Source organism: Dipodomys spectabilis, unplaced genomic scaffold, assembly GCF_019054845.1.
Source record: "Dipodomys spectabilis isolate Male_0828 unplaced genomic scaffold, ASM1905484v1 ptg000063l, whole genome shotgun sequence".
NCBI lineage: Eukaryota > Metazoa > Chordata > Mammalia > Rodentia > Heteromyidae > Dipodomys > Dipodomys spectabilis.
In genome coordinates, this window is record NW_024870740.1 from 425,763 (window position 1) to 448,311 (window position 22,549).

The 22,549-nt window shown below is 42.0% G+C and overlaps 1 protein-coding gene across 1 annotated transcript in view; it reads right to left on the bottom strand.

Annotated features, from left to right (window-relative positions):
* Jph1 (junctophilin 1) overlaps positions 1 to 2,642 on the bottom strand; it is an 80,696-nt gene extending 78,054 nt beyond the window's left edge. The window contains exon 1 of the mRNA XM_042680687.1: positions 1,959 to 2,642. Coding sequence (XP_042536621.1) covers positions 1,959 to 2,337 — 379 coding nt within the window. The 5' untranslated portion in view covers positions 2,338 to 2,642. The remainder of the gene's footprint in view (positions 1 to 1,958) is intronic.
* Positions 2,643 to 22,549: the final 19,907 nt, after the last annotated feature.

Below are 22,549 nucleotides of genomic sequence, written 5' to 3' on the forward strand. Positions count from 1 at the left end.
AGTTTTTTTCTTCCTAATTGTAGCACATTATGGATTTGGGGCTCATTTTTGGTAGAAAAAGAAAACCACAATATTAAGATGATGATAGTTTTAGGGATTTAAAAAATCTTTTTAAAACATTAGGCAGGTTGCTATTCATAAATCATTCTCATGACTTATTTAGGCTTCTTCAACGCAGATACATAGTTGGCTTTTGCTGTGCTATATGTGTTATGATTACTATGCATGATGAATACACCAAGCTAAGAGATTTTATCTGGTGAATAGTGACTTTAAAAGACTATATTTAACCTTCCAATATTGAAGTGAGAGATCTATGACCTTCTAAAAGGGTTATAAATGTGCACATTAAAAATAAATATTACATTTAATATAGAATTTAGTATATACAGCTGTGGCTTCCAATAAAATCCAATGACAAACTGACATATTTCCAATGCTGTCTTTTTAGCAATTTCTGGCCATTCAGAACATCTAAGGTCGCTGATTAACCAATATGGAACTCATGACTTAGAGCCCATAGAAAACTATTAAAAATTTGGGTTTTTTGTTTTGTTTTGTTTTTGATTTATTCTTTTAATCTATGAGAACTATATCCATTATTTATGCTGTAGGATGAAAAGATGCTTTTTTGTTTTTAAAGAAAATCCTACCATTCTGCTATTTTGCATTTGAAACACGGCCCAACTGTTCTGAGTAAGTGAAGTGGACAAATTGTATAAGCTTTTATATAAGCAGAGGCTGACTGGGGTTGCAGTGGGCTGCAGAAACTGTTAATTGGATCCCTTTACCAGCCTCCAAGTCCAAGTTCTTAATTCCAAAAGGTGACACCGCCTCCTATAATCCATTTTCAATTAAATAAGATGGCTTATTATCAGAAAATGCCAAAGCATGAACCATTCATCCCACCTTTGTGATCCAAAGAAATTCACGGTTTGACACCTGTTTCAATATACTTTTCCGAATGTAAAAAGCAACTTCTCTATTTCCCCAAATATGGTTAAATATTATCTTAAGGTGTTATGTTGTTTACACATGTTAAGACCTCTTAATGCAAACTAGTGATTCAGTACTCAGAGGCAAAGTAGCTGCTAAGTTAGCAACTATAGGAACCTATTTTTTCAACTATACTTTTTTCTTAAAATTGAAAAAAAAAAAAAAACACCAAAAAACTTCACGGCCCACTCTAAAACGTTTCCCTAGTCAATGACCTCTCGTAGTCAGCGAAGCCCGCTCTTGTTTTGATTGAAAAGCAATCCTTGAGGGAACAGAATGAAAGCTAGAGCCACCCTCACACCCTGTGAATTCCACCTGCTCTCAGGTGGGCCTCTCCGCTGGCCCAAACCAGCGCGTTTCCAAAATGCACTCTAAATAAGGCTCATTCTATCCAACACGTTAGTTATGGGGTTCTGGCTTCTATCTTTAGGCTACTAGAGGACCAGAAGCGAAATCTGAGACTCCACGTGAAACCAATCCGCGGAGCGGTCAGCCGGGACCCGGCCGCCTCACCAGCCCGGGGCGCTCGTTGGAACTCCACCGGAGTGACGATTTCAAACCCGGCCGGGAGAGGGAGGGAGGGATCAGGAACGTAATGTGACAGGCTCAAGTGACAGCGTCCTCTCTCTCCCCAGCCGGGGCGCAACCCTCCCGGGTGGCAGCGCCACGCAGCGCGGGCCAGGTACATTCAAGCCGCGCTCGCCCGGGGGTGGGGACACCCTGTCGGTCCCCAGGAACCCCCTCCGGACCAAACCCTCCCTTCATCGGGGTCGCGAACACAGGCACCCTCGGGGGGGGGGGGGAGCGGGGGAAGGGAGGGCGCGGGGCGGGGGGGGGGGAGGAGGTTCCCCAGGTGTTTTGGCGGGTTTCCGGACACGTGCGCCTCGCGTCCTCCCCGCTACCCCGAAACCTGGGCAGTGCCCACCACGCCGGCTCCCGGAGCCGCCCGCGACGCCGCTCACCTCCGTCCCCGTAGGTCTCCACGCCGTACCCGTCCTGCAGCCCGTTACTCCAGGTCCCCTCGTAGCGAGCCGGGGTGCACAGGCTCTGCCGGACCCCGTAGCGCCCCTTGAAACCATGTGACCACTCCCCCCGGTACATCCACTTGCCCTTCGTCTCCACCCCCAGCCCGTGCCGCTTGCCCTGCGCCCAGTAGCCCTGGTAGGTGTTGCCGCTGGGCCAGGTGTAGCCTCCGACCACCTCGAAGCCGTGCGACCAGGAGCCCGAGTACTCGCCCTGGCCCTTGGGCCCCGTGCAGATGCCATGCCCGTGCGCCTTGCCCTCCTCCCAGCCGCCGCAGTAGGTGCCGCCATCGTCGAAGTCGAACCTTCCGCCCGTCATTCGGGGGGCAGCCCCGGCGCGCTCCCCGCGGGGGCACGGACGCGGGGGGCAGAGCTGGGCACGGCAGGGTGCAGCTGCGGGGTGGGGGCCCGGCGGGCGAGCTCACGACTGCGCCCCGGGCAGCTCGCGCCGCCGCTCGGCTCCAGTCCGACGCCGCCCCCGTCCTCCCCTCCTCTTGCGCCACCGCCACCGCCGCCTCCCTCGTCGTCCTCCTCCTTCTGGTTCTTCGCCGCCGCCGCCCCGGCCAGCGCCGCGCGCGAGAGGACAGCCCGGGCTCCGGAGCGGACCTTCAGCAGCTCCCGCCCGCCCACGTGAGCCGGGCACCGCCCCGCGCCCGCCCCTCGTCCCCTCCCCGGGCGCCCAGGCCCTGCCCCGCGGCGCTCCCGCCCCACCGGGCCCGGCCCCCCCTCCCCGCCCCGGGAGGGCGGACCAGCGCCGAGCGCCTGGCGCGCGTGTGTCCGCGCAGTGGGATGCGGGTGGGAGCGCGACAACCACGCCTGTAGATGAAGGTGCGGCTGCCTGTGTGGGGGCAGCTCGCGGGAGCCCGCGCCTCCTCCTGATGTTTGGGGGTGTTTTGATTGTGGTTAAGCTCCTGTAAGTGAGGGCACGTGTGCGTGTGCGTGTATGTGTGAGTGTGAAGTGGGATGAGTCGCATGTGTTTGTGTGTGCATGGGGTTTGTAGTTGCTTGGGGGGGGGGAGCAGCATTCCAATTTGTGTACTGTGCATTTGTCACACTCAGCTGTCATCGTGAATTAATATCCTCCAAAGATATATATGCATGTGAGAGAAATCTGCCGCAGCCTAGATATAATTGTGCAGAATGTTCTTTTACACCTACCCTTTTCGAAGCACTTGTGTTTGCATTTCTTTGATGAAGACACGGAGGGAGGGGAGCGCAGTTTGAAAAACCACACAGGATAAATCGGTTGGGTTATTTGCAAAGATGAAGAGGAGGTATTATATCCGTCTCTGCAGGGGCATGGGGTATTTCTTCTCACATTAAAGCCGGCTCCCTCTAATGTCTTATTTATTCTTCACAACCGTAGAAATTCTTCAACCTGGATCTGTGTACCCGTGGGGCAGACCGCTCAGTCTGTGTGTACGATTTAAGAAAGTAAATAGAAGTTTTCAAGGAGGAATATGGTAAGTAAAACACTGCTCTAAACTTAGGAAGAAGGTATGACCTACAAAACCAGACGCAGACATCAGCCGATCCACTTTCCAACTACAACACTGCCTCGTTGAATTCATTTTAGATGACTCTTCTAAATTTTAAGACCTCTTTTTTCACTGTTTTCTGAATGGAAGTGACTGAATGGGTTTGCCTTTCTCTTTCTATGTTAGCTAATATCAAGGGTAGTGGCCCATAAAGAATTTGGGATTTGACAATGGGCAATTTGAATCAGTCAGTATCGCCTTTCCTGAGAGCAGGGATTTGTCTCAACATTGCCCTCAAAATGCCCATTGGAGACCCTTCTTCCAGGTTTCTAGACATGGGTGTTAGGTTGGCCTATTGAAACTATTCTGCAGATTAATTATGTGATTCCTTTAGGATGAGAGGCCTTTGTATAGGTAGTGAATACCAGAGGTTCTCATTAGGTTTTTGATAATCAGATAATGAATATGAGGATAGGTGTCAGGAATGTTACTGGGAAAAGTAGACTTTTCTACATCCAGTAGGAATGGAAACTGGCCTTGATTGTTTCTCATGACTGGAGGTGGCCTTTCCTGCTTATCTGTCTGAAAAAAAATCTCAGTTTACACCAAGCCAGATCACCAAAGAGAATTAGAAACCCTCATCCACGGTGCTGCCTGCAGAGTCGCCAGGAATAGTGCTTACCCTAGTGGCCTGAAATAATTAGGTATCTCGCTTAGCATCTTGTCCTGGACAGGGGTATTGATTTAGGCCACTGGGAAAACAAGGGCCCAGGGCTTCACAGCTGAGCCATAATTTCAGTTCTTGGTGATGGGATTCAATAGAATCTGGAACTAGCATAGAAGACACATTTCCATCTCTTCTGTTTGATAGGACAGACAGTGTGATTGTTTCAGCTAACATTTCTTTTAAGATTAAACTTCTGTCTTTTTGCTTTTTGTTTGTTGAATGTTTGGGCAGTTGGATGCTTTATGTGCTGGAACATATATGTTCTTGTCAGGGCTACATTTTGAAACACTTACTTATTTTTTTTTTTAATTGATCTATTTTCCTAACTAGTTCTCACACCAATGAGGGCTTTTCCAGACTACTGCACAGAGCAAGTTTTGGCTTCCACAGAAGTTGTCTAGTCCATTTATGGAGGAAGGGCAAAGGACAGCATTGCACACATGCCTGGGTAGAATATGGAGATTGGGTAAGATGACAGACATGGCCATTTATTTCTTAATCATCTGGCTAGCCCTGAGATTTCTTCCTTTGAAATAAATCCTAGGTAAAAGTGAGAAACTTCCACCAGATAGGTACTATTAAATAATCCTAATCTGACTGTGTTATTGATCATGTGTTTGTGTGTGTGTGTGTGTGTGTGTGTGTGTGTGTGTAAGAAAGTTACTATTGAAGTTTTGGTATCTTATTGAGCAGTTTTTCAGAAGAATAACTGTATAGGCCAGGCTTCCATTTACCTAATGCCATCACAGTGGGAATATCCTGCCATATAGACAGATGTATTCAGTAATATAAGTGTTGAGATTTAATGTCTATGGTTGGAAAAGACGGGAAGAGGATCAGGAAGAGAAAGGGGTGTTGGGAATGATAGCACAGCAGATAGCAGGCAGTGGAATAATGTTGCTGCTTCATAGTTAGAGTTAGTAATGTCCTCATTTTCCCTCTCATGCTGAACCTTTGCCCTGGATAAGGGGGAATTGAAGTTAGCTTTAAGAAGGGATTAGTAAGAAGAGAATGTGAATGCTGGTGTGACAGGTGGGATGGGGGAGGCCTTTAAAGTCCAGGGGCCAACAACCTCCCTAGCAGCTTGTTTTCCTACATGCTCAAAGCCCAGCTATTATATGTTTCCATTCTAAAAACTTCTGTGATAAATGGTAAGCCACTTTGAGTGTGAATATGGTTAGTTAACAACAAACTGGTAAGGAGTTTTTGCTTCAAATTTAATCATGCTGCTGTTTTCCATGAGAACGATATATTTAAAAATTATTGATCTAATTTATTTCTAGAACTTGTCATTTATTAGAATTTGTTAATGAAAAAAAATTTAATAAAAATGACAAAAAGGGGGCTGGGAATGTGGCTTAGTGGTAAGTGCTTGCCTAGCATACATGAAGCCTTGGGTTCGATTCCTTAGTGCCATATACACAGAAAAAAACAGAAGTGGTGCTGTGGCTCAAGTGGTAGAGCTCTAGCCTTGAGCAAAAGATGCTCAAGAACAGCATCTAGTCCCTGAGTCCAAGCCCCAGGACTGGCACAAAAAAAAAAAAAAAAAGACAAAAAGCCTGATCTGTAGGTACTCATTTTTCTAAAGGACATGAGTTAAATTGTGTTTTAAAAAAGCACATACAATTAAAGTCACTTGATGTATTATTCAAATTAAGTATCATCACCAAGGAAGTGTGCTGTAGCTGAAGTGGTAGAGCTAGCCTTGAGCTGAAGAACTGAGGGACAGAGCTCAGGCCCAGAGTTCAAGCCCCATGACTGACCAAAAAAAAAAAGTATCATCACCAAAATAATTTATTTGTAGTAATTCAAGCATCTATAAACATTTATCTATTTAAATAAATTAAAAAATGAGAAAGATATCATAAGCTTTATGGGCAGTATGAAATTAGAAGAAGGGAATTCTGAAATTAATGAGCTTCAAATCATTTTTGTTTTTGTTTTTATACCAGTATTGGGGCTTGAACTCAAGGCCTCACTCTCTTGCTTGGCTTCTGTGCTTAAGGCTGGTGTTCTATCACCTACACTTCTGGCCTTTTGCTGGTTCATTGGAGTTAAGAGTCTCTCGAGGATTTATCTGCCTGAGCTGGATTGTTTGAGATCTTTAGATCTTATCATCCTGAGTAGCGAGGATTACTAGTGTGAGCCATCAGCTTCCAACCTAGAGCTTCGAATCTTTTAAGGCAATTATTGTGTACTAGGTACCATGCTCACTTCTTTACAACTGAATCTCAATGATAAGATTCACTTAAACTTCATCATAACTGTACTGGATTAATACAAGTATTACACCATTTTGAAGAAATAAAAAGTAAGTTAGGATATTTTGGTGACCAGGATTATGCCAGAAGAAATAAATAGGTGAATTGGTGTTGGGATCCACAGCTAGGTGACCTGAGGGGCTGTTCTGTATTACTGTCCTTTATGGGTCAAGAATGTGAGCTCTCAAATTGAGGATAAAACAGTTGGGTGAGAATTCAGAAGGGTGATAAAAATGACTTTTGTTTCTTGTTTTCAGAAAAACTCTCCGAGCAAATGGTAATGCGACTTTCTAAAATTTACAAACCAAAATGAAAGAAAAAGAGTAAATTACAGAATCTAGGGAAGATATTTTCTTTTAGGGGAGTCTTGAAATAGGCACTAAGATTGCGGGTGTAACAATGGTAGCATGAGGCTCTAGGCTTGATCCCTAGGACTGTAAGCAAATAAATAAAACCCAGAAATATCCACTAGGGGAAATGTTCAGTAGGTGATTGGTGATAAAGGTAAAAAATAACAACAACAACAAAGCTAGTGCGGCGCCATTGGCTCATGCCTGTAATCCTACCTACTCAGGAGACTGAGATCTGAGGATGATGGTCAAAGCCAGCCCAGGCAGGAAAGTCTGTGAGACTCTTATCTCCAATAAACCACCAGAAAACCCAGAAAAGGCACTGTGGCTCGAGTGGTAGAGTGCTAGTCTTGAGCTGAAGAGCTCAGGGGCAGCACCCAGGCCCAGAGTTCAAGCCCCATGACCAAAAAAACAACAAAAGTAAATGTAGTCCAAAAACAAATTGTTTCTGTTAGTTTTCCTTCTCAGTAGTGTCTCCTTTTGACTTGAACAGACACTGGTGGCCTATTATTGTCATCTCTAGTTCACTCTCCTATGTCTTCCAGGATAGGTAATTCATCTGCCCCTCTCCTGTCCCCTTTCCATTGTTCTGGGTAGCTTTGTCCTAGCTTCAGAATCTGTTGTGTTTTGAAGCTTAATGACCTTTATCCCAAAGTTCAGTTTCTCAGACATAGCCTGGACCTGTCTGACCTTGACCCAGATATGGACCAATGTTCAAAACCAGAACTTTACAGTTCGTTTTTTGACAGCATTCCCTTTTCTTTTCCACTCTCTCTGAACCATCAACTCGTCAAATTCTCCATTCCTTTGAATGGAGAGTCCTCCCTGTCTCCCTGGAGCTCGCGTATGCTGCCTTTAGACCCTTGTGAGTCATTACTCTTACACTGGTCTTAGAACTCAATCTCCCTTTTATGGTGGCCTCCTGGTGTGTCTGTCTGCCTATTGCCCAATCCTATGCCACCATTTCCCATCGTCTGATTGTAGGAGCCCTTTTTGGAGAGAATCATGTCATTTTCCAGTCACCACTGAAAATCCTGCTTATTAAGCCATTGGCAGATTATCCATGTAGTATGGCATTTTTTTTTTTTCTCAGACAACTCCAGAAATTTATCACTGCCCTCGAGCCACTTTCAACCACAGCCCTTTCTTCTGCACAGAGGACCTTGTGTTTTCCCTTACAGAGGAAAGAAGTGACATACAGACACTCTTACTTTTTCTTTTTTCAAAACCTCACACCTGTGTTAGTCGAATTTCTGTTGCTGTGGGACACAATGTCTGAGATAGTCTAATTATAACTAGGAATGATTGATTTGGGCTCATGGTTTTAGAGACCTTACTCCATGGTTGCTTGCTTCTATCACCTCTGGGCCCATAGCAAGGCAGTACATCATGGCAGGGAGTGTTTTTGAGGAAGATTCCAGCCCCCTCCTCTTTCTCTCTCTCTGCTTCCCAGCTTCCTTAAGGTGATCAGACAGTTTTCTTTACCACACACTCCCTTCTCCTGGGCCAATCTCTTAAGGGTCCCAGTATATTTCAGTGGCACCATTGTCTGAAGAACAAATCTTTAGCTGGGCCTTTGGGGCATTGAAGGGCCAAACCATAACAACAGTGTTCAATTATCTGTCTCTCCTCCACTCCACTGAAGAGGAAACAATATCCACTTTCCTCTCTAAGGCCTAGCTCGATTCCTTTTCCTCTTGTAATTTGTTTTAGTTTCTTTCTTTCTAGTAGACCAATGCACTGTGGTGTGCTGTGTGTTAGAACAGTTTTAATTTCTTGGTCTTCCTTTCTCCCCTGGTCTTCTATGCCTGTTCTTGACGTTGAAGACTTTGACAGTATACTGCCTCTGTGCCTCTCCACCATTGAATCTCACACCACTTGGTTTGGATTCTGTTCTCACCAGTGTAGTGATGCACATCTAGCTGTTGGGGACCTCCCATTTGACAGATGCAGAGGTGTCTCTTTAATTCCCATTTTGCTAGTGGCAGCTACAAATTTGCTACTTGTGAGCACTCATCTCATTATTTTCTCCAAACCCATGTCTCTTGCTTCTCTTGACTTTCTCTTCTTACCACTTCAACTGTTTCATTATTTCTATTTCTTCCTATCCCTCCAGTTTTAGGGTAGCTTTTATAACTTTTAGCTTTATGGTACTAGATTTTTTTTTATAATTACAAGATATTTGTTGACTACACAATCCTGCCCTGGAGGTTAAGAGTCTAATTTAGAAACACTCTAATTCCTATATAAAAAACATCAGCTGAGCCTTATTTACATCTCAAGGGCAAAGCTTTGGTTTCTTCCCATGACTTGTCCCTTATGACCCTCTGCCTACTCTTTCTAAGGAAGAAAGCCCCACATAGACCTTGTCTGCAGCATCCATGTCCAGTGATAAAGTTCACAGAAATTTCAGGAAAGTTCTAACAATGAAAAAGGCAAAGAGCTAAGGTGGTAGAGTGCTTGCCTGGCAAGAGTGAAGCCATTATGGTTTTTATTTGGAGGGTAATTTTATTAAATGTATTAAAAGATGACTTCTATTACAAATCTTTTATATTAAACTATTATTAAATCACTTTTCTTAAAAATGAAATTTAGTAAAGGAGTAGTAAGCTTAAAGATACCAAGTGGTGGAAAAAATTATATTAAGTGAAGTAAGCCAGGCCCAAAGAAACATAGGTCCCATGGTTTCCCTTATTTGCAATATCTAGTATATGTATGAGTCAAGCGGAAAAGGTCAGATAATGTGATGTCAGGAAAATGAACCCTTAGATATGTATTTTAATGTTTTTTTCTTTCATGCATGTGTTTCTAACGCATTTATAAGATTATCTCTTTGTTGCTTTGTATGTCCCTCCCCACAGTATAACCTCTGCTTTCACTATATTTGATGTCAGTATAACTTGTGGAGGAGATGGGGAAAAACCAGTTGTTTAAGGATACAGGTGGACCTGTTGCAACAATGAGAAGTACAAGTTGTCATGTCCAAAACGAGCTTTACAACATCGGTGCGGGGGGGAGGGGGGGAAAGGGGGGAAAGAGAAGGATTGGGATGGGGGGGAGGGGGGAGGCTGGGAAGGGATGTGAAGGGTAAACCAAAGGAGGAGGCTGCAATGCTTGGTAAGAAATGTACACATTATCCTGCCCATGTAATTGTAACCCCTCTGTACAGTATGTTCACAAATAAAATAAAATTAAATTAAAAAAAAAAGATACCAAGTGGATTGCGGGTCTATATTGAAGACTTAACTACAAACTATATAATTTAAATTTGTGTGTGTGTATATATATCTATATATATGTGCATGTTTTTACATATGTTAATTTTCTTAGGTTTGGAGACACAAGTAGGGCTCAGACCTGGCTCTTAAGGTCTTTCTAAAATATCTCTTAAAGAGATGAGAGATCAAAAAAAAAAAAATAGAAGTTCATGGAAAGAACTGCAAGTATCCGTTAAGAGCCAAGTGTCCTATGAGTTCAAAGGACAGAGTGACTTTGTGGACTGCTATAGTTGAAACTAATTCTGGAATCATTGATATATTACTTACCTTTTGGATATAGTGAAGGAGCATTCTTCCAGACATTCCAATGATCCTCTTGAGCTGACCTACCCAACAGAGGAAGGAATAAGGGGAATCCATGTCTGTGATTGAAAGAACAGAAGCAACCTTCTGTTCTGTAGTCTGAGGAGATGAGACAGTGCACTTAACTCTCTCATGCTACATTTAAACTCATAGTGCATCATTCTGAAGATATGGTTGAAAGGCAAGTCAGTGTTTGAAACAATGCAACTGGAGGATGGCAGGGGAATAGAGAAACATATTTGGAGCTGGGAATATGGCTCAGTGGAAGAGTGCTTGCCTAGCATGCACAAAGCCCTGGGTTTGATTCCTCATTACCACATACACAGAAAAAGCCAAAGTGGTGCTGTGACTCAAGTGGTAGAGTGCTTGCCTTGAGCAAAAGAATCTCAGGGACAGCACCCAGGCCCTGAGTTTACAAGCCCCTGGACTGGTGAAAGAAAGAAAGAAAGAAAAAGAAAGAAAAAAAGACAGAAAGAAAGAAAGAATAAGGAAAAAGGAAAGAGAGAGAAAGAAAGAAAGAGAAAGAAAGAAAAAAAGACAGAAAGAAAGAAAGAATAAGGAAAAAGGAAAGAGAGAAAGGAAGAAAGAAAGAGAAGGAAGAAAAGAAGGAAAGAGAGGAGAAAGAAAGAAAGAAAGAAAGACAGACATATTTGGAAAAATCAGTATTAGTATATCAAAAGTTGTGAACATTGATGTGATAACCTTTTCATAAAGCATTTGAGGGGAGAAGAGAACGGCACAATATTGTTGAAAGAGCATCTAAGGAGTAAGTCCCCTAAATGAGTCATAGCTGAAGGAAAGAAAAATCAATTATTAGGAAATAAAAGATAATGTGAATTATAATTGAGGAGGAGTGATTGGTTCTGAGAGCTCTGGAATGCAATTTGAAACAGTAGCTAATAACTTCAAAGTTTTTCCTCCAGCTGAATCGTAGAGGTGTCTTATTCTGGCCAATTGCTGCAGCCCCAGCTTCCATATGAGGTGCAGCATGCATACCTTAAAGCTCTTCAGATACTGATTACATTCTGGATAAAGGCAACATTCTCTTCCTTGCCTTTTTTTTGTGTGTGTGTGCCAGACTTGAAGTCAGGGCCTGGGTGCTATCCCTGAGCTTTTTTGCTCAAGGCTAGTGCTCTATCATGTGAGCTACAGCTCCACTTTCCAACTTTCATGGTAGTTTACTGGAGATAAGAGTCTCACAGAGTTTTCTGCCCAGGATTGGCTTCAAACCACAATTCTCAGATCTCAGCCTTCTGAGTAGCTAGGATTACAGGTGTGAGCCACTGGCATCTGGTTTCCTTGCCTTCTTTTTTGTTGTTCTTTTTAAAATTGTTATTATAAAGGTGATGTACAGAGGGTTACAGTTACACAAATTAGGTAATGAGTTTATTTCTTTTTTGACAGTGTCACCCCTTGCCCTTTTTGTGTGCATTTCTGTATTTTCCTGCATTGAATTTATCACATTTACATGACAAGGACTTTCTGAAGCTTACTGAGACAGCAGAACTCGCACTGCTCACACTTCCTTTCTATAGAACCTGTCATGAGGAGGGCACTGGCACCACCATAACTTCAGATCTGCTGCACCAAGGTCAGAGTCTGCCTGGAACTAACCACCAAAGCAAAAGGTAAATAACTGAATCTACCTGGTAGGACTCTTGGCTTATGGAATTAACAAATACCCACTTAGAAACTGCTCTAGCCTCTATATTGAATGACAAGGAAAGGAAGGCTGCCAGCTTTGAGAGGACTCAGGACATCTCAGGGTTTTGGCAGAGGTCCAAGCTGTGATACAACAAGCTCTGTCTCTTAAGTCATATGATCAAGCAGTTCCTGTGATGTCACAGGTGTCAGTGATGAGAAAACATACATAAAAATCATGGTCAGCCCAATAGATGAACCACAGATGTATGCAGAACTAAAGTAGGGCCATATCATCTGCAACCAAGAATTGTGTATCTTTTGAGAAACAGTTCTTGGTATGTCAGACCTGAAAGAAAAGGAACATTAGACCATGGGACCACATGACCATTCATCTAGAATTTCCTATTATATGCTGGGACCTGTTGAACCTGCCCAGACAATGCTACATAGACCCAAAGCAAGCTATTATAAATTGGACGTGGCATATCCAGGATCAAGCTGTGCACTAGAAGGGCAAAAGAAGCTGCAAGAACAGGTTGCCCAAACCATTATGTCCCCCACTAAGGTTGCTCTAGTACTCTCTCAGCAGCTTTCTTCTGTGAGCAGGTTGGTGCCCCATATAACATGCTGGAGGAGGAGGAGAGGCCACTGGTTTATGGTAATGCCACTGGAATGTGGATGAAGCTGAAAATGAATGGAGTGGCCTTGCAAGTCTGAAGACAGAACTGTGAACGGTGAGCATCATATATTTTATGTAAAAGGAAAAATGGCCCAACATAAAAAACGTGTATCACTGGACAAGAGCCAACAACCTGTCCATCAAGTTGGAGCCTAGAAAGAAAAGAACAGACATGGAAATCTGGGGTAGGTAGAGACATTAGAGGGGTGAACACGGTGTGAGAGGTTTGTTTTTTGTTTTTGTTTTGCTTTTGTTCTGGTCCTGGGACTTGAACTCAAGGTCTGGGCACTGTTTCTGAGCTGTTCTGCTCAATGCTGGTGCTCTACCACTTGAGCCACAGCTCCATTTCCAGCTTTTTTGGTGATGAATGGGAGATAAAAGTCTCATGGACTTTCCCCTCTAGACTGACTTTGAATTATGATCCTCAGATCTCAGTCTCCTAAGTAGCTAGGATTACAGGGTTTTTTGTTTTGTTTTGTTTGTTTTTTTGGTGTCCTGTGCCATATGCTAATTCCCTCCCTAGAAGAGTCACTTAAACCCCAAGTGGACTACAGAACTGGGCTAGTTGGATATTATCCTTCCTCAAAAGCCATCCAGATTTGGAACAAGGAACAAATCAATTTATCAGCCTCAAAGGTAGAGATGGAGATTACACATAGGCCAACTGTAAGGACTCTACCAATTACTACCAGTTTAGCTTCTTCTGCATCTGATTGTCCAACCTATCATCAACAGAGACTACTCCTTAAGAACACCAGTCACCTACCTAGTGGCAAGTTGATTTAACCAGGTTTCTTCTATCCCAAAGAACCAGTGGTTCATCATGAATAGGGTTTGATAACAATTATGTATTGGGTTTACTTTTTCTGCCAAAGACCTTCTGCCTCTCCAAGCTTATGGAGTGTTGGATCTACATGCATAGAACTTCACACAACTGGCATGTAAAAACAAAAAAAAAAGAACTTCACACAACTGGGTCCTATTTCATAATGAAGGAGATGCTAGAGTGAGTTCTTATTCTGGGTCCTGCTGCATTATCCTATATTACAATAACACATACCTGTATTGTGGTACATGAAGACCACAATTTTATGAGTCAAGCTCATGGGGCAATGGAATGGTCTCCTAAAGAAACACTAAAGTTCTATCAGGTTGATTGCAAATCTGCAAAGATGGAGTAATACTCTTTAGGATGCCAAATATGCACTATATCAGACTGCCGTAGGACATTATTCCTAATAGAAAAAAGATAGCCAGGCACTGGTGACTCACACCTGTAATTGTAACTAGCCAGGAGGCTGAGATCTGAGGATCACAGTTCGAAGCCAGCATGGGCAGGTAAGTCCATGAGACTCTTATCTCCAATTAACCAGCAAAAAGCTAGAAGTGGAGCTGTGGTTCAAGGAGTAGAGCACTGTCCTTAAGCATAAAAGCTCAGAAACAGCACCCAGACTGTGAGTTCAAGCCCCAGGACTGGCGTACACACACACAAATGAACATGTATTCCTGGCAACTAAAGTGGTACAGTACTACCTCTTAGGATTTTTTGCCTTGCCTACAATTCTGGGGTCCCCAGAGTATCCACAACTCTTGCAAGAGGACAAAGTATGAATTTTGTTGACTGTGCGCTCTGACTGCTCTTGTCAGTCCTTACTGACTTGTGCCTAGGGATCAGCAGGTGGGAAGGCTAGTCATTGAACTGACAGGGTTGGTTGACCTTGGTGAATGAGAGGAAGCATTGAGAACAGAATGGAAAACGTACAGAATTTCGGAGCAGTCTGGGTGTTCCCTGGTACTCCACTGACCCCCTTATTACTTGGATTACACAGGGTTCAGCCTTTCCCGGAATGAAAGTTTCATTTACAACATGAGGTAAGACACCTGAGCCTGCTGATAATGATAACTGAGAGTGAAAATTTTCAGAGTGAGAGAGACAGGGGAGGGAGAGGATGAGAACCATTTGTTAACCCAACTATGGAGTCAAGGGAGCTGCTGATGTCTCAATTTTCCTTTTCCAAGTTTCCCTTCAGGAAAGGAGGCCCGTGAGAGTTTCGCTCAGTGTGTGGAGAAGATGATCTTTGCATTATGTGCCACTCAGATCTTCCTTCAAGAGGATTTGCTGAAAGCAGAGAAGTTCGTGAACAGCCTTCAGCGGCTGCACCTTTGGATCCAAATATATTTACACCAAGGTCATACACTTCCAATGCCTTTGCCCATAACTGGGCACAATGAGCTTAGAAGAACTGGGCTGTTCCCTCTCAACACAGGTCTCTTCTCAGGAGTGATATCTTCTGTGCTCCACATTGATTTGGCTGAAACTTTCTCAGGGCTGTTGCAGTTTGGAGCTCAATACAGTTCTTCCTTACCTCCATCATAACCCAGATGCTGTTCCTACCTGCCCTTGCTTCCTTTGGGCTTTATCCTTCACATGTTCTCTTGGTAAGTTTCTGATGCATCTCATTCTGTTCTAATGTCTGCTTATTGGAGGACTGAGCTGAAATATCCAGAGATACACACACACACACACACACACACACACACACACACACACACACACACACACACACTCTTACACTTATAGGTGATACTGGTTAAAGAGAGATAAAAAATACAGTGCAAAACTGCGTCAAACTGAATTGAAATTCAGATCTTAAGGCCCTTTGAAAAAGAATGAGGAAGCTTTCTGTGTACTGGTATGGGAAAAATCTTTACTGGGTGGAAGAAGAACAAGGTAAAAATCTAGGTAGTGTGCAGTAGTTTGCTATATTTGTATGTATATTAAAATCCAGAGGAGGAGGGGCTGGGAAGGTAGCTCAGTGGTAGAGTGCATGCCTTGCATTCATGAGGCCCTGGGTTCGATTCCTCAGCATCACGTAAACAGAAAAAGCCAGAAGTAGCACTGTGGCTCAAGTGGTAGAGCACTAGCCTTGAACTGAAGAGCTTAGGGACAGAACCTAGGCCCAGAGTTCAAGCCCCACAAGTGACCAAAAAAAATCTGGAGGAGGAAGTAGATGAGTGGAGAGGAGGGTGGATGAATGCAGTCAAATTATTCAATGCACAGATGTGAAAATAGAACTAGGTAAATTAAGAGGGTACATGGGGTTGGGAGATATGGGGGAGAATAATGAAAGGGGTGACATGGATCAAGATGCATTATATTCACAAATTGACATCTTGAACTGAAAACCCCTTTGCACAATTAAAGAATAATAAAAAGTAATAAAAATCCATGAAGATACAAAGTAAAAGAAAGAATTGAGAGCAAACTGATTTGTATTTTTTTAACCTTGAAAATTACACTACTTATTATTTGTTAAATTAGACTGTTGATTTTTAGCATCTCTGAACTTTATTATTTTGTTGTTTTGCAATCAGTGTTGTCTATTTGCCTGAATAGAACTGCTCATAGATTAAAAACATGCAAATGAATTTTAGGACCCTCCATAATTTACTGCCTCAAATGGAAAAAGGCTGCCTGCATAAGCCAGACAGTATGAGTGATTTCTGACTCACCAACGAATTTAATAATTCATAAACTGTCTGCCTGACTGTGACAGGGGTGGAAATTTAGACACTTCCAGGTATACACTGGTATACTGGTGTGTCAGTACTTCTTTATTTGCTGGTCTGGAAGTTTTGCTGTTTCTAGAAAGCAGTATTGCCACCATTCCCATCCATGGAACACTAAATCCTATCTCATTTCTATTCCTCAGACCTATGTCACCTTGATGCTTCATCAAGGTGAAGGGGAGCATTTTCAAAAGGTGTTTGTGCAGGGTCCACCCTCCCCTGGCAAACTGTCTGAGCATGGACCCAAACATTTTAGAACATTCCTTGTGATCCTAATTTGTTTTTCTGCTGAAGCCATCACTGAAAATACTTTGGGGGAGTATTCATGAAAGCATAACTGTAGAGTCCTTAGGAGGACTACTTTAGAACCTATAAACTCACGAGATATGTTTGTTAACCATTCTTTATGAGTTTATCTCTTTTTTTTGCATGAATTCTCTCTCATAAAGTGCTTTGCAATTTGTGTGTGTGTGTGTGTGTGTGTTCATACCCACTGGTCCTGGGGTTTGAATTTAGGGCCTGGGCCGCTGTCCCTAAGCTTTGCTCAAGGCTAATGCTCTTATCACCTGAACTCAGCTCCACTTCCAGGTTTTAACATGATTAATTGGAGAAAAGAGGCTCATGGACTTTCCTGTCTGGGCTGGCTTTGAACCATGATCCTTAGATCACAGCCTCCTGAGTAGGGAGAATTACAGTTGTGAGCCATGGAGCCTGGTTTGCTTTGCATCTTTCTTCTTGTCTTTTTAAAAACAAAATTTGAAAGTACTATGGAAGAGTATATGTCCTAAGAGTAAGTATACAATAATGCATATTTACAGAACTAAACATACCACTGATAAGGTAGGCTTAAAACCTAGCTCCTAATAAAACTGAACACTGTAGACTAGGCCAGTGAATGGACTTGAAAAGTCTTCACTTTTTGTCCAGGAACTAGTCTGATCTCAGAAACCTGAGCTGTTTTTTGAAATTGATGATCTGGAGTGCTTAGTCTCCTTCACCACTTTGGAGAGAGATGGGGCTCTTGGGTGATTTTACACCAAAATATCCTTGCCTGACTCTTGGAGTTTCCAGCCACTTTACAAGTATAGCCTTGATTTAGCCATATCCTCGCTGGGCATTGTGTCTGCTGGGCACATTGGCCTTACCTTGCTCATAAGTGTCAGTACCTGGGGAAGGTACTATCTCTACTACTGTGGAGGCATTGGAACAGCATTGAGACAGGAGACACTGAGGGGTGAACACAGGAAGAGAATACGTCCAAATAATCTTGAGAAGCTCTGTTCCATATTTTTTCAAGATATACTCTTTAGAGGACAAAAAGAGTTTATTCTTACTATTATGAGCATATGGTTCAATGAACTGCATATATCTTAAGAGATATTCTGTCCAATCAGTAATTGAATTTTGCAAAAAGACAAAATATCTCTAGTATTTGAAGTCATTTGTATATTGATTAGGTATATTTTGTTAGGGTATTGGACGTATTTTGTCAGTATTAGGTGTATATTTTGTCAGTGGCTAGTGTCTAAAGAGGTTGTCTGCAAATAATGTTTTACTTTGGAATTTTCTTTCAACTCAAAGAGCACACATTACCTATTCTTAGAATAATCATTCTTTTCAATTGTTCCTTGTTAACTGAAATATTTTTGAAAGTTAGAAAATCAATTTTACCCTCTTTGTAGCAATTTCAATGCTATGTAAATACACTTCATTTTCCATTTTCAATCATTCAATACTGTAGTAAATGCCTTCTAAAAGGGATGCCTTGTCTTAGGTTTAAGATCATTAGCTCCTTGCCCTCTAGAATTTGCAGTTCACTAAAAGGGCCAATACTAGATCAACATATCACTACAAATTGCCTTTCAGCAAATTATTGCTGTAAAAAAGTACATCAAGGAACATTTTCACTTATATTGGAAAGTTAGAGAAGGCCTCACAATCTACCTATCAGTCTACCGAATGACCCATCCACTCACCCACCTATCTATTTATCCATCCACTGTCTACCATTTATCTATCCATCTACCATCTATTCAGTATTCATTCCTTCATCCATCCATATACCACCATCCATCCATCAATCTATCAATCCATCCATCTACTTACCATTTACCATCATGGATTTCTCCATCCATGACTCTGTTTATCCATCCATCCATCCATTTAGCACCCATCTATCCACTAGATACTGCTCAGATGCTGATGTAAGGAAGTGGGATTTAAGCTAAGCTCTGCAGGATAATTAGAAAGTAACCAGGAAAATAAGTAGATCATCTGGAGAAGAGGAAACAACTCAGATGTAGAAAAGAGTTTGGCACATTGAAAGGCTTGTGCTCTGGCTTGTTCAGCAAGGGACAAGGTCTTGGTGGCAGATGAGGCTGGATGGGTTGAAAAGATAAGGGTCTGTTAGTGATATTATTCCTAAAGCTCAGTACAAAACTTGACTGTTTAATCATTTCCTCTATAACTGGGGGTGGGGTAGAGAAAACAAAAAAAATGGAGGATGTCTGAAAAGAAAGTGTTAAATGCCAGCCCCTCCCCACTGATTTTAATACATATTCAGATGGGGTCTTCTCTTTTATACAATTGTTTTTCAAACATGAGAAATCCACAAGTAGTTTTGAAGGAAAAATAAAAATGCATCTAGATCTTTCTCCCATAGTTGCTTAAGTAATTTTATTATTTTTAAAGGTAAAGATGTTTTATATCAGTATTTTAGTACTTCAGCCTACCTCTGTGTACTTACAGTTCATTTACAACATAAAGCCAATGTAAATCAAAACAATGATATTGAAACTAACAGCCTGAATTTAATGTGACAGATGATGCTTTGCATCTTAAAATGTTAGGGTACTACACACATAAGGGAGACATAGCTTCTGATGACGTGTGCCTCCTGCTGGATGTCTGGAGGACTCCGTTCTTCCATCTACCAGGAAGTCTGTGTACAGTGATCTGGCATGCCATTTGGCTATTACATATTAGGCCTGCCTCTCTCTCACTAGTCAGAAACAGACTAGAAGGTGTCAGTGTAAAGATCATCCTAAAGATAAATACTAGATCCCTAAACTACTTAATGGTCAATTGTGAAGGTGAAAAAAATCTAGAGAGCCTTTAGACTAAATGGGTAAACTTCCATCGATGTGAGGAGTTCTGTTTGGAAAACAATCCTAAATAAAGAATCACTCATTCCCAGAAGTTTCCTAGGGAAACCACTTCTTTGCAACATAGAGACATGGAGACAGGATAAATAGTTCTTTCTAACATTAGTAAAAGGATCATTAGAACTCAGCAAAGTTTGGTAGGATCAGGAGGAATCATTAAGATCTGAATGTTGTTATGTTGCTGTTCTTCCCTTCTTCCCCCTTGGTTTATTCCCTTTTTGTCTATATTTTTTATTTCTGTACCCTTCGTCTTGTATATAAGTTCATCTGATTTGGAGAAGGGAAGTAGAAGCACAGAAATGATTGGACAAAGGGAGAACCAATTCAGCAGTGATACTTACTAGACACTATGTTAGAAATGAACTTTACAACTCTGGGCGGGGGGAGGTGTCAGGAAATGTACTCATTGCCTGACTTATATAACTGTAACCGCTCTGTATATCACCTTTACAATATTTTTTTTTATAAAAACAACAACAACAAAGATCTAAATGTAAGGAGAGACCAATTCAGGTGAGGTCACAAGTCCTGTGGTTCTTACTAATGATATCCAGGACAGACAAGATGAGAAAGAGTTGACAGAGGTCTTTCCCTCTCTGGACAGGGGGCTGGAAAGCATTTTGAACAATGCCCTCTGAAACGAGGCATAAAAACCATTCTTTGGGTATAAGAAGAAAGAATTAAGAGCTCTGGGAAGCTAGGTGCTAGTGGCTCACGCTTGTAATCCTATCTACTCAGTAGGCTGAGATCTGAGGCTAGTGGTTCCATGCCAGCCTGAGCAGAAAGTCCATGAGACTCTTAACTCCAATTAACCACAAGTAGTGCTGTGGCTCAAAGTGGTAGAGTGCTAGTCTTGAGCAAATAAAACTCAAGGACAATGCCAAGGCTCTGAGTTCAAACCCTGATTAAAAAAAAACTCTGATTAAAAAAAAAAAAAGAGTTCTGGGAAACTAGAGCTCTGCCCTCAGGTACACACACACACACACACACACACACACACACACACACACACACACACACACACACACACACACACACACACACACACACACACACACACACACACACACACACACACACACACACACACACACACACACACCCCAAAAAAAACAAAAAAACATTCTCGGTGCAGTTTGAGTAAGGGCTCTGTAAAACTCAGAGTTCTCAAGAGTTTATATAATTCACCAATGCAAAGATTAGCCAATAAAAAATGTACTTTGTATGATAAAACAAAGAATGGCTGATTAGGTTAATGCATTTGAAATATCAACTAAAGCTTATTTTTTACTGTTCCCAGTTATAACCAGTCTTTCTGTCCATTAACAATGCGCCTTGCTTCAGGAAGACAAGAAAGCAAGGTACAAAGAGAAAAGTTGAAACTTCCAACTTACAACCAGATGTACAAGAGATGAAGCCTAGTATTTTTAAGATTCAGGCTTTGCTGAGAGAGTAAAAAATTAGCAGAATACCAATTCTAAATGGATGAAAGACCTCAATGTAAGACCAGATACTCTAAAAATATTACAGGAAGGGATAGAGGAAACCCTAGGCCTCTTTGGCACAGCTCAAAACTTCCTAAGTAAAGATCCAGAATCACAATAAATCAAAAAAAGACTGGATAAATGGGATTGCATCAAACTGAAGAGTTTCTGCATGGCAAAGGATATAGCTAGCAGGATAAATAGCCCACAGAATCAGAGAAGATTTTTTACTACCTATGCTTCAGACAAAGGCCTCATATCTAAAATACTTCAAGCTCAAAAAATTAAACCTCCCAAAAAATGAAGTCTCAAAGAAATAGCAGCCCAATTAAGTGGGCTAAAGACTGAAAGAACGACTTTTCTGAAGAAGAAATAAGGATGGCCAATAGACACATGAAGAAATACGCAACTTCTCTGGCCATAAAAGAAATGCAAAAAAGGTTTTATGGGGGTACTAGAAGGACAGGGAAGGCAAATAGAGAAAATGAAGGAGGGTGAATATGGTCAAAGTACTTTATGTAGATGTGTGGAACTGGAACAATGTGTCTTGTCAAAGTACATTGTATGCATACATGGACATATCTAAATGAAATGTATAACTTGCTGATGTTAATAAAAATGTTAAATACAAAAAAAGAAATGCAAATAAAAAAGCATTGAGATTCTGCCTCACTCCAGTTAGCATTGCCATTATCAAGTAAACAAATAATAACAGATGCTGGCAGGGATGTGGCCAAAAGGGAATGCTACTACACTGTTGGTGGGAATGTAAACTTGTTCAGTCACTCTGGAAAGCAGTATGGAGGTTCCTCAAAAGGCTAAGCATGGAGCTTCCTTATGACCCAGCAATCCCACTCCTGGGCATTTATCCAATGGACCACAAACCAGGCTACACTAAAGCCACAAGCACAATCATGTTCACTGCATCATTTATCACAGCTAATATATGGAATCAACCCACATACCCCTCAATGGATGAATGGATCAAGAAAATATCTATGTGCATATAATCATATAAAATGATGCTTATCAAAATGAACTTCAAGAAGTGGAATCAAGAGGTGTTTTATTGTACTGTTTGTGGGTTTTTTCATTCTCTTTCCTTTATTCTTTGCTTGATTCCCTTCTGTTGCTGTTTTTTATTTCTGTACCCTTTGTCTTGTATATAAGTTTATCTGATTTGAGGAGGGGAAAGGGAAGCATAGAAATGGTGGGACAAAGGGTGAACCAATTCAGCAGTGACACTCATTAGACACTATGTTGGAAATGAACTATACAACTTAGGGGGAGGGGAGTCTGGAGGGGAAAAATGGGGTGGGAATGAGTGAGGGGATGACACTGTTCAAAAGGAAATGTACTAGCTGGCCACTGGTGGCTCACGCCTGTAATCCTATTGACTCAGGAGGCTGAGATCTGAGGATTCAGTTCAAAGCCAAAGTCTGTGAGATGCTTATCTCTAAGTAATCACCAGAAAACTGCAAGTGGTGCTCTGGCTCAAAGTGGTAGAACACTAGCTTTAAGCAAAAGAGCTCAGGGACAGTGTCTGGGACCTGAGTTCAAGCCCCACAGCCAAACAAAAAAAAGAAGTGTACT